This window comes from Tasmannia lanceolata, unplaced genomic scaffold (assembly GCF_043159265.1).
Source record: "Tasmannia lanceolata isolate RefF3 unplaced genomic scaffold, GAP_Taslan_0.1 ptg000012l, whole genome shotgun sequence".
Classification (NCBI taxonomy): domain Eukaryota; kingdom Viridiplantae; phylum Streptophyta; class Magnoliopsida; order Canellales; family Winteraceae; genus Tasmannia; species Tasmannia lanceolata.
Window position 1 is genome coordinate 36252638 of NW_027518689.1, and position 12484 is coordinate 36265121.

Below are 12484 nucleotides of genomic sequence, written 5' to 3' on the forward strand. Positions count from 1 at the left end.
TTTTTTTTAAATTTGACAATTTCATTGATACTATGGATTACATTGGGGACCAGGGGTCCCTACTTGCATCACATAGAATCAATTAAGGGTGGCTAGGAGCATACTCCTAGGCCATTAAAAAACCAAAAGAATTGATCTTTTGGGTCAACGGCTACAGTGACTTCTACACTTCCATACGCTGCTATCATGCCAAATAACTATTTCACTTCATTTTCAAATTCTTCATCTACTACTGCAGCTCAGGGTGCCTTCGCCATTCCCCTTCCTTTCCTTTACCATGCCCAAAGGTCTCAATTGAATCGAATCCAACAAAAAGTGCCAAATTTGTGGGGTCCATCAAGTCATATGTGTGACCTGCCATGTCACACAGACTTCTCCAAGACTTTCTAGCTGGCGAATTCGATTTTCAAAAATCCCACTCAAAAGCCTGAAGCTATTGTGCGCCCCTAACCGTGCACGGTAGCCAACCCATCGAATCCGATCTTCGGCGGCCTCCACCTTGAGCCACCACCCGTCCCGGGGGATACCCATTAAACCACCAAGCCAAAAACCCTAGTCTAACCCTTGAGACCACAATTGTTCACCCTAACTTCTTGCTCTTCACCTCCATCAGAACCTAAATCCCTAACCCTACCCTTCCTTCCACCTAACCTTAGAGACCACCATTGTTCACCCTAACATTCTTCCTCTTCACTTCCACCAGACCCTAAATCCCTAAACTACCCTACCTTCCACCTAACCCTAGCCTTACCTCCTTCCTCAACCACTACCTCTTCAATAACTGCCTTCCACCACTCCAGCTAACTACCTGCAACCCAAAACACCTATTCTAACCTAAACCCCAGCCCTTCTAGCCTCGACCTCAATCAAACCCATCTTTACCCCCCAATCTCCAGACGGCAACCCCAATGCTATCTCCGGCTACCCATCGCCTCTGCCACTCAACACTGCCCCCAGATCTGGCGACCCACGACTTCCTAAAGCCCTTTGCCGGTCATCCGCAACACTATTTCCGGCATCTCATGTGCCTTCCACGTTTCACGAGGGAGAGGAGGGTTTGGAATAACCGGCCGTCTCAATACCGTCGTCCGCATCCTCCATCATACTTTTTCTTCACCACCACCATCATCACTTCCACATCCAATCTCCTCCTTTTTTCCCCCCAAAATCCGGCCACCATTTTTCATACTCCTACCACGTCCCCTCTTGAAAAGAACTTGACCTCGAGGTCAAGAGATCATCTTCCAAAATAAATGCTTATCAATGAAAATATCGTGAAAACAATCTACAAATATAATAATTTTGTCGCTTTTTCAAATAAGATACTGAGGCGACGGTCTGCCATTAAAAAAAGATATTGGGCTGATGGTAACTCTGGTGGTGTATAAGAGAGAATGATATATAACCTTATCCATGATTTGAGGAACGGCAAATGAAAGTTCAGTACTCATCTCGTCCAATCAATTGACCTTCTCTTCCTTCGATCGACTGTATATATTTCGATCGATCAAGTCCAACATCGGTTGATCATAAGTCAAATTTTTTTGCACAATTTCTTTTCATGGGATTCCCTCAAACACAATTTTCTCACCATTAACTTTGCCGGCTGTGGTATGGAATGAATTTTCTCTCCAATTAGTTTGTGGTATTAGACAAGATCCACATACCTCATAGGATTCTTCACTCAAATTCTCATAGGATAATTCTTCTTCTACGCCTAGCATAAAATCATGTGTTGTCTGTCATTGCAGATTTAGAGTATGTGGTATGGCTTGGTTGCGCACAAGTGGCACAACTTGAGCGAGAATAGTGCTGATTTATGAGAACTGCTCAATCATCTCTTTCATCCCATGATCATGCCACTTCCATTGTCAAATTAACTCCCTTTGTTGAATTCATACCCTAACCTCACCATGATTCTTATTTTCTTGCACATCTCTACTAGAATCAAGACTGGAGGCCTTTCAGGAGACATCTTGGCGTTAATACCAATTCATGTAGGACAAATCTATGGCTGACACTGATAACAAATAGTATAAAACAAATCTAAGATTAATGCTTGATACCAACTGATGTAGAACAAATCTATGATTGACGTTCTGATACCATATTGTATTGCAACATATAACAGAAATAAAATCCAAAAGTAAATGCTAAACCTTGGTTACAGATATCAGACTGCAAGATTTAATTACTGCAGAAAAATTAAGTAACTGATCTTCAATTGATAACAAATCCAAAAGAATGAAAACTGCAGCAAAAAATAAATCTAAACTTGAATGATTACAACCATAGATCAAACACAAGAAAATCTTGCAAAATTTTCACAGAAATCTTTGCAATCTTAAGAGTATTCTTCTCAAAGAAAATCCTACACAAACAGGAAATAGACAGTAGAACCCCAATTTCATGTTCTAGAAGATGCAAAAATTGTCTTTAAAACCCAGAGCAAATACACACAAACAAATATATATATATATATATATATATATATATATATATATATATATATATATAGAGAGAGAGAGAGAGAGAGAGAGAGAGAAGGGTTGTTGCGCTAGAGCACAGAAACAGGGGACTGGGGCCATTGGGGGGGTTGATCCTAACCATGGCCACAAATCTGTCCATTTTTGGCCCCACAAATGGACACCCTAAGATGGTCCAATGGAGCTGATTTTTTGTACACCCCCCATCCATGATGGGGCCTGTCAAATGAATGCTTAGGATAACACCGCCAATGTGGCCCCACCCCCCTTTCCATCACTCAAGCGCAGATAAGCTATCTGCGCTCGAGCGCAGGAACCCTTCTCCCTCTCTCTCTCTCTCTCTCTCTCTCTCTCTCTATCTATATATATATATATATAATATATATTATATATATATATAGAGAGAGAGAGAGAGACAGAGAGAGAGAGAGAGAGAAAACTGTTAGTGAGCTTAAGCGGACCATTTTTTTGGTGTGCTTAAGTTGTTATAACGCCTCCCATTGGTGCGCTTAAGCGGGACCCAAACATTTAAACAAATGGGAGGCGTTATAACAACTTAAGCGCACCAAAAAAATGGTGAGCTTAAGCGCACCAATAGTTTTCTCATATATATATATATATATATATATATATATATATATATATAGAGAGAGAGAGAGAGAGAGAGAGAGAGAGAGAGAGAGAGAGAGAAGAAAAGAATCTAGAAAGCTCTAAAATTCTAAACTATAACTCTCCACCTTTTACAATAATAACCTCATTTAGAAGTCTCTACAAAACCTTTTAAATAGCGACGTGAATAGTATCAAGAACAGTGACATGAATAGTATCGTGGGAGTGCAGTTGGCCCTCTCTTCTCCAATTCATTTAAGTAACATAAGTGAAACTTAAATGCATATTATATCCTATGACTTAAAACCTTATAAAAGACTCATTAGAACCCTATAACTAAAATAAAAATTTGGTACTAAAGATGAGCCTCATTCTCATCAAAACATGTCTCTTGAATAACAGCTTTTCCCTTATTTAGATCATGTCATAGGTCCAATTGTGGGTTACAAACACCCCATTTTGACTTTTCCTTGCATAGGTTGAATGTTTCATCCTTTGCACATGCTGATCCACGTCATCTTCAACCTTAACTGAGGTAGTACTATATCAATAAACCATCACTTAATAACTCATCTCTAGATGGAAGAACATGCTACTGTTTCCACTTCATTTAGTAGGAACTAATGGTTCCCTTTGTCATTTTATGTAGGCAATCCTCAAGACGGGGTCTTTTTTCTGTTATAGGGACATATATTTCATCTAGCCACAGTTGAACTGAAGTTGTCTTTAATATATATTCTTATGGTCCTACCACTCCCAATATCTAAACTATTCTTACCTTCGGTAAAGTTAAACTTCCACATGCTGACTTAATTTAACGTCAGTAACTAAACTTCTCAAGAAGACAATCATTGTTATGGTCCTACCACTCCCAATATCTAAACTATTCAGCATCTAATGATAGGGAGAATCATTAGCATGACAAAGCTCTTCTATTTTGGCATTAAAGATGATTCTTCTGAAGAGCAAACACTTCACTGCTAGTACTTTTCAGGAGTTAAGTCATAAATGTATTCGCAGTCTTGGCATCACCAGTCTGGCCATATAGCATATGCTGGAATTTTAGAGACAAGTTCTACTGTCCTTACCCTTGAATAGAAAATATCTAAATTATAAGAGCTGAAAGTTGGCAAGAAACCTGGTTCTTCCATATGCAACAAGTAAAAAGAGAAATATACTATACTATGATCTGTAGAGCAATTAATGCCATATTTTAATAGTCATATCTTCTTTGTTTTCTAATATGTAGATTCAGATCATCATATTAGGTCAGATCAACTGAAAATGATAGAATGAAGATGTTAGAATAAGCCTATGGGTATTTCAGTAATTGTACTCTTCTCTTCAATATATAAATAAACTAGTGATGGGGACACAGCCCTAACTCACTTTTCTCTTCTCTCAATTCTTCTCTCAACATGGTATCAGAGCCAAAGGTCTCGAGTTCAAACCTCCCGGATAGCAAAAAAAAATCCACATGCGATGGTCGGCACAAAGTGGGACCACATGTGCCACATGTTTGCCAAGTGGGCCACACGTGCGGGGGAGTGTCAAAGTATAAAAGATAAATAACGCCTTTCTCCAACAGCTTAAACTTTTGGAGAAGTTGGTAAGTTTACATGGTATCAGAGCCAAAGGTCTTGAGTTCAAACCTCCCGGAGAGCAAAAATCCACATGCAATGGTTGGCCCAAAGTGGGACCACTTGGCAAATAGTTGCAGGCCTCGCACAGTTTCTGATCCCTAGGGATACCTTCAGCCTCCATCTTCTCCATCAACCTTAACCCTAATCCCCTCCTTCATCTCTCTCTCTCTCTCTCTCTCTCTCTCTCTCTCTCTCTCTCTCTCTCTCTCTCTCTCTCTCTCTCCCTAACCCTACCCCCTCCTCTCACCCATTTGCGCCCCCCTCCCCCCAACCCCCCCGTTCCCACTTTTTCCGCTCACCTCTCCCTCCCCAACCTTTCCGTCCAACCATTCCCCCCTCGAATTCCCATATCTTTCGTATACCTTACTGTTACTCGCCCTGGTATATCCTACGCTGTTGGAGTGGTTAGTCAGTACATGACCTCTCCTCGTACTTCACATTGGAGTGCAGTAGTTCAAATCCTCAAGTATCTGAAGGGTGCACCAGGAAAGGGTTTACTATTCAAACTGCATGGTCATATGCGCATTGAGGGGTTCTCTGATGCTAATTGAGCTGGATCTCCTGCTGATAGGAGATCAACTACTAGGTACTGTGCCTTTGTGGGAGACAATCTGGTCTCATAGAAAAGTAAAAAGCAGGACGTCATTGCAAAGTCAAGTGTTGAGGCCAATGAAGCACGGATACGGGTACGGGGTGTGGGTACGACACGATACGGGTACGTGGATACTTGATTTTTTAAAAAAAATAGGATACGAGTACATTGGGGGTACACTGAATATAATATATTTTTAATATTTTATTATATATTTATAAAAATAAAAAAAGTAAATATTTTGTTAAAGAATTCAAACAATTTAATTGGAGAACAATCAAATAACAATAACATCATCAAAATCTAATATTACTTCTAAGTTGTTAGGTTTTTAATTGCAGGATATATATATATATATATATATATATATATATATATTTATATATAATAGATATTTTGATATATTCAATCCCCTTTTGTTAATTGGGACTGCCCCTCTACTGTAAATTTGTAATTTTCAATTTAATTTGAATCGGGTGCACACGTGATTCGTACACAAATCTGGGTGCATACCCGGTACGCACCCAAAGAGTACCCAAGAGCACCCGCACCCGACACGGGTACATGGGCCTCCGGAGAGTACCCGTGCTTCTTAGGCTGAGGCAGAATAAAGAGCAATGGCTCATACTAGTACAGAGATCATTTGGTTGAGGTCATTCCTGTCTGAGATCGGTATTAGGTTTCCTTCGCCTTCACAGTTGTATTGTGACAACAGGGCTGCCATCTATATTGCAACAAATCCAGTCTTTCATGAGCGGACGAAACACATCGAGGTCGATTGCCATTTCATTCGTCAGAGAATTTAGAAAGGGGAGATATGTACTGTATTCACTCGTTCCGCAGAACAATTAGCCGATATGTTCACAAAATCTTAAAGCAAAGTTGAGTGACATTTGTAAGTTGTAACAAGCTAGGAATGTATAACTTATACATTCCAGCTTGAGGGGGTGTTAGAATAAGCCTATGGGTATTTCAGTAATTGTACTCTTCTCTTCAGTATATAAATAAACTAGTGAGGGGGAGACAGCCCTAACTCACTTTTCTCTTCTCTCAATTCTTCTCTCAACAGAAGACAAGATTAATGGCATTTACGATATAAAATAAGAAAAATTTTAACAGGCAAAATTCCATGCCGTTACAATATCCAAAAGACATGGAACAACTTTAATGAGCAAATCACATATCAAAGACCCAAAAGAGTCTGTTTATAATTGCACAAAAATTTTAAACAAGATAACAAGATATGATTCCTTTCAACCATAATGATTAATGTTGAAATGAGGAACCATGATTCCAGGACTATCCCCACATAATAGAAAAGGGCTATTATGGGTGTTCAAAAAATGCAGATAACTTAAGGGAGTTAATCAGGAAGGGAAAGAACAAAAATCAAAGGAGAACAAGCAGGTTAGTTTCAATCATGCAAGCCCTACCACAAACATGGAGCTGGTATTTTATTTTTTTTGAATGGTATGGAGCTGGTAATTTATGAACAAGACATCAATAACTCAGATTTACTTTCTCCTCCAATAAATTAACAGAAAGAAATTGCTTCTAATGAATGAACTTTTACCTTTTGAGGAATCGGTTCTTGTATCCTCGGTCCAAATCCAAGAACAGAACTACCTTTTGCTTCACTTTCACCAGCTAAATTGTTTTTCTGTCTTGACTCTGGAGAGTCCATCTCCCCATTTGATGCCCCTTCATGCACGCCTACCATATTTGATATCTCACAAGACCCTGCGGATGTGCCAAGAACTTCTCTCATGGATGGCTGCATACCAGGACCAGATCTTGTGGATGACTTTTCATGCAAAACTAATGTGGGATCTTGATCAGAAAGTGCATCATCCTTTAAATTATTGGAACTCAGTTTTGCAGAGTTTTCGTGAACAAGACTAGCCTTTACGTTGTGGTTTTTATCAGACCTGCCTATATCAAAAGCATCTGATAACTCTTTCGCAGAGATTTCCTGGAGCATGGGAATGCAATCAACATATAAAAAATGAGATAGAGAAATAAAATGTTTCAACCTTTGATAAAAAAATTTAGAATCCATTATCAACTAAATCATGAGAACAATGTGGAATGCTAGTATTCAATTGAAATCCCTAATTTTCTAGCAAATGGCTATCATTATGCATTTCTCAACTGAAAAATGGTAGAAGTTATTGTTAACTTACCAACTTCTCCAAAAGCTTTAGCTGTTGGAGAAAGGCGTTATTTATCTTTTATACTTTAACACCGCCCCGCACGTGTGGCCCACTTGGCAAACACGTGGCACATGTGGTCCCACTTTGGGCCGACCATCACATGTGGATTTTTACTATCTGGAAGGTTTGAACTCGAGACCTTTGCACTGATACCATGTTAACTTACCAACTTCTCCAAAAGCTTAAGCTGTTGGAGAAAGGCGTTATTTATCTTTTATACTTTAACAGTTATGAAGGTTCTCACTGGTTCAAACTCTCTCTTTGCTTTCTCTCCTGAAGGGCTTTCGCCATTGCTCTGATCATCTCCAATTGAGTTTTCAGAAGCCATTGAAACATCTTGCGGTATATCCCTGAAACATGGTTGAATTATTAGAAAGTTATGCTTAGATCCATAAACAAGGTAGGTGGAAACTTGGTTAGCCTCCTTACACAAAATATTGACAATGGATCCCAAATCAGAGGACGATATTTAGCAAAGAGTTAAATGAAAAATAGGAACAATAGTGAACATCTAGGATACAAACTGTACACGCATTGATTGGAAGAGAATGGGAATAAAAACAACTGAATAATTACAGAAGTTTGAGATCTGATGTAAATAAGGAACAGAATAAATTGCATTGACCTGGAAGAGATGTAATAGAACACTGTCTGGGATACAGGGGAAAGTAGCACATGGGTTATACACACCGTTAAACAATATAGATTAACACAACAGAAACAGTTATAAACTACAGAAAAAAGGTCGCCCAAATTTCAGTATGTTTGGACAATAATCAGTCTTATACTCTTAGTTAGCTGAGGGTGCCTTGAGGGGTTGTCTCATAATTGGTAGAATGCTTAAGACAATGTCAGGGCAGAAAACTATTGCCAGAAGTAGTCAGTTGATGATGTCCATTATTGCACCCCACCCCACCGTATACAGGGGAAGTAGTTTGTGGCTTATAGCCTAGGTTTTGAATTTCGGTTTCGGTCGCCACGGAAATGGAAACTTTCGGTTTCGACCAGAAATTTCGGTGGAAATCCTGTAAAATCAGGGAAACATCTGCAAACATATGCAAATGGGGATTTGCTAGCGTTCATCACAAAAGGCATTTTGCGAGTGGTCTGTTGCATCTGACAGCAGCCACCTCGTGAATGAAGACAAAATCTGCTGAAAAGTGAGCCTCAGTGGCTGCTGCCAGATGCAACAGACCACCCGCGAAATGCCTTTTGCGATGGACGCTAGCAAATCCCATGCAAATGATATAATTTAAAGATGAAACGTCATGAAATGCTAGAATAAGCACAGATACATACTTCAAAACCATCACATAAGCAAGACAACCATCCATAATGATTTAAAACAATCGAACACCAAGTGACATGCACTGTCGTGCACATTTGATAATTTAGTGCACACTAAATTTCACATGCATTTCACATAAATATGTATACATAATACATGCACCACATTTTGAATGCAATTCATATAAATATAATTATGTAACAATACAAATATAGTCTGCCGTTATCACACTTGCGATTTTAGTTTATGCATTACAGTCATTTCAGTCCCGGTTTTGGTGGGGATGGAAACGAAAACAGGTAGTTTCATGTCGGTTTCAGTGGAAATTTAAAACCATGCTCATAGCCACTGTACTCCACAGCATACGGGTTAACACATGGCGAACTGTAAAAGTTGTCAATTTAATAAAAAAGACTGACTACTTTTCGCTGTGTTTGGACAATAATCAGTCTTGGATCATTATATTCCAGCTGAATAGATGGGTGACTTTCTGTTTGAAGAGGGGTAGTCTCATAATTGATAAGAATTCCTTAGACAATGTTAGGACAAACTATTTCCAAACATAGTCAGCAGATTATGTATATTTTCGCCCCCCCTCCAACCCTATCGCTCTCAGGACGAATACCTCAGTAGGGCACGACCTCATTGTCATACAATGACGCACATACATATTACAGTGAGTCCCATCTATGATTCCGGCCATCTGTTTGATGGACCCTATGTTGGATCTCCAATGATCTAAAATCACGCCAATCGGACAACCCTATCAGATAATTAAATGTATTTTTGGTTGTCGAATTTGGATGGTATAAGATTAAAAATTTACATATAGGCAACAGTCCGCAGTCAACAACCAAAAATACATATACTGGATGTTAGGATTGTCATATTGGTACAATATTGGGTCATTCGAGATCCAACATAGTGATCAATCAAAGGTCGAGCCTACTATGGAATAACAGGCATGCCTCATTGTATTAAAATGAGGTTCTGCAGCCCTACTGAAGCATTCCTCCGGAGAGAGCCGTAGAGTAAGAACTGCCTATAGGATATGGGATACCGGATACGTGTGCTAAACCATTTACATAATTCCATCCAACATAGTGAACAATCAAACATCGAGCCCACTATGGAATAACGGGCATACCTCATTGTATTACAATGACTTTGTGCCCTACTGAAGCATTCCTTCGGCGAGCCTTAGAGTGAGAACAGCCCATGGAATATGGGATACATGTACTAAACCATTTAATTAATTCCCTTCACCTAGTAGATGGTTTATTGACCTGGCCCTTTAAGAACCAATTCCTTCTAGAGACACTAAACTTTGCACCCTTAGATATAGAAAAGATACATATGGAAAAACTTCAACAATCTCAATTTTGAAAAAGACAAAAAAGAAGAATAGAGGGCGAGCCTTGGCGCAACGGTAAGGTTGCTCGATTGTGACCTGGTGGTCACGGGTTCGAGTCACGGAAACAACCTCTTTGCAGAGCAGGGGTAAGGCTGCGTACATCTAGCCCTCCCCATACCCCGCAATGGCGGGAGCCTCATGCACTTGGCTGCCCTTTTGCAAAAAAGAGGAAGCAACCTGCAGAACATTTTACAGACTAATCGGAAAGTGATCACGACATTTTAAAATGGAACTGTGTACGCTTTGAACCGAAGAAGAGAAAAAGGGAAAGAAGAATGAGATTGCTTGGCAGTGTTGGACTAAAAAAGGGTATAATAGTGAAATCTCTATGTAAAATGAGAAGAGAGAGAGAGAAAAAGGGTGGCTACATATTACGTTATTCCTTGAAGTCATAAAGTCAAAGTACTTTAATAAAGAGAACAAAAAAAAAGCCTACGACTAAGGGAAGAGAAATCCCTAAATTTTAGGGAATAAAGTAACTCTCGCAAAGGAAGAAGTGAGTCATTCACTTTCAAAAAAAAAAGTTACTTAACTCCCCACAAAAGGGGAAGTGGAGATCCTGAAGTTGAGAGATAAGGGGTGAGGTGACAGTTGCCAACCACTTGAAGAGAGTTCTATAAATAGAGATCTGATCCATTAGAAAAGGGGATCCAATCAGATCGACGAGAGAAGAAGAAATGTTACGCAAAGAAAGAGCAAAAGAAGCAAGGAAAGAAAGAAAGGAAAGGTAAATATTTCTAGAACTAACAGTTCTCTTTCCATTTTTGCAGACTTCATCTAAAAAGGAGAGAAGTACTTTTGAGTCTCTTTCAGGAGATTCAAAAGAAAGAAGACATTTCTCTTCCAGTATACGGAAGATAGATGCCAGAAAATCTTTCTCTTTCGGTGTACAGGAGAAAGATGCCAGAAGGCCGGTGTACGGGAGAAAGATGAAAAGAAGACCTTTTCTCTACCGGGATTCAAGAGAAAGACGATAAAGAAAACCTTTTAAGTCTCTTCCAGAAGGCCTAAGATGAAAAGAAGGTCTTTCTCTGCCGGGATCCAGGAGAAAGATGAAATGACTCAAAAGAATTCTTCTTTCGGAAAACTCTCTTACAAAAGAGTCTAAATAAAATCATTTGAGATTACTCAAAGGTTTCTCTTCCGGGAGAATCTTTTTACAGAAAGAGTCAAAAATAACTCAGAAACAAAAATCATCAGAGTTAAATTCACTCTCTAGGACTAAGGGAAACTCTCAGTCACCAAGATTTTCCACAAAGCTTCTCTTTTGGGATGATAATCAAAACTTGTACTTAGATAGGGAACCTCTTGATGGATAATTAGAGGTATTTTCTTCTTCAAGAAATGTAATTAACGGCCGACAGAGCCGGAAGTGTATGATCCCTACCAAAATTAATAAAACCTCTTCTCTCAAGAGGGAAATTTGATCACAATGCATTTTATGTGTGTGATTCTCTTTTTCATCCTTGTGAAATTTGTTGCAAACAGGCGGAAACTTCTTTTAAAAAAATTTCCCTAGATCTTCGAACTAGGCAATGTAATCACATGTTGATCGACGCTAATAGACCATGATAGGATGGAGGAGAAGATGATCAGTACACCAAAGAGGTTTTGTACTAACAACACTAGCGCGTTTGTAGTGATACGCTCATTAGATCTCAGGCTAGACAAAGATGGACAGCTGAGATTGAGGCTAGATAATCGGTGGAGCTTGGGGAAGAGATGAGGAAGAGGTTAAGGCATGTATGGATCTAGGAACCGTTCTTTCTTGGAAACAACTTTCCATAAAAAAAATGAAAAATCTAATGTTTCGTAAACTAATTTAATGCAGATTTTAGAATTATGGGATAAAATTTCTACAAAAGATAGGGAAAGAAGAAAAACAGCTAAACTTATTTTCTTTTCTAAGAAAATTAAATTCTCATTTATCGAGGCTTTGCTCAAAGCAACCCCTTTCTCTTAAACCATTCTCTCAAACCCGTCTCGCAAAACGGACTGCTCACTCCTTCGTCCACAACCAACGATGATCTGCAATGACATTTTTGTCCTCCTACCAAAGATCCATCTCCGACTTGGAGCAAACAATAGCATATGATAAAAAGGACGGCAGCAAAGGATGAAATCTCTCTCTCTCTCTCTCTCTCTCTATATATATATATATATATATATATATATATATCCCCTTAGAGAAAGCCCTCTGGATCTTTGTTGGATGAAGAAATCAAAGATGTCGGAAATT

The 12484-nt window shown here is 39.1% G+C and overlaps 1 protein-coding gene across 4 annotated transcripts in view; it reads right to left on the reverse strand.

The window, feature by feature from the left end:
- The window catches only part of LOC143888030 (MAP3K epsilon protein kinase 1-like), a 57750-nt gene that overhangs the window by 16154 nt on the left and 29112 nt on the right, over window positions 1-12484 (reverse strand). For all 4 annotated transcript variants that reach the window (XM_077392318.1, XM_077392317.1, XM_077392315.1 and 1 more), the window contains 2 exons: window positions 7788-7893; window positions 6904-7302 (listed from right to left, as the gene is read on the reverse strand). In XM_077392318.1, coding sequence (XP_077248433.1) covers window positions 6904-7302; window positions 7788-7893 — 505 coding nt within the window. The remainder of the gene's footprint in view (window positions 1-6903; window positions 7303-7787; window positions 7894-12484) is intronic.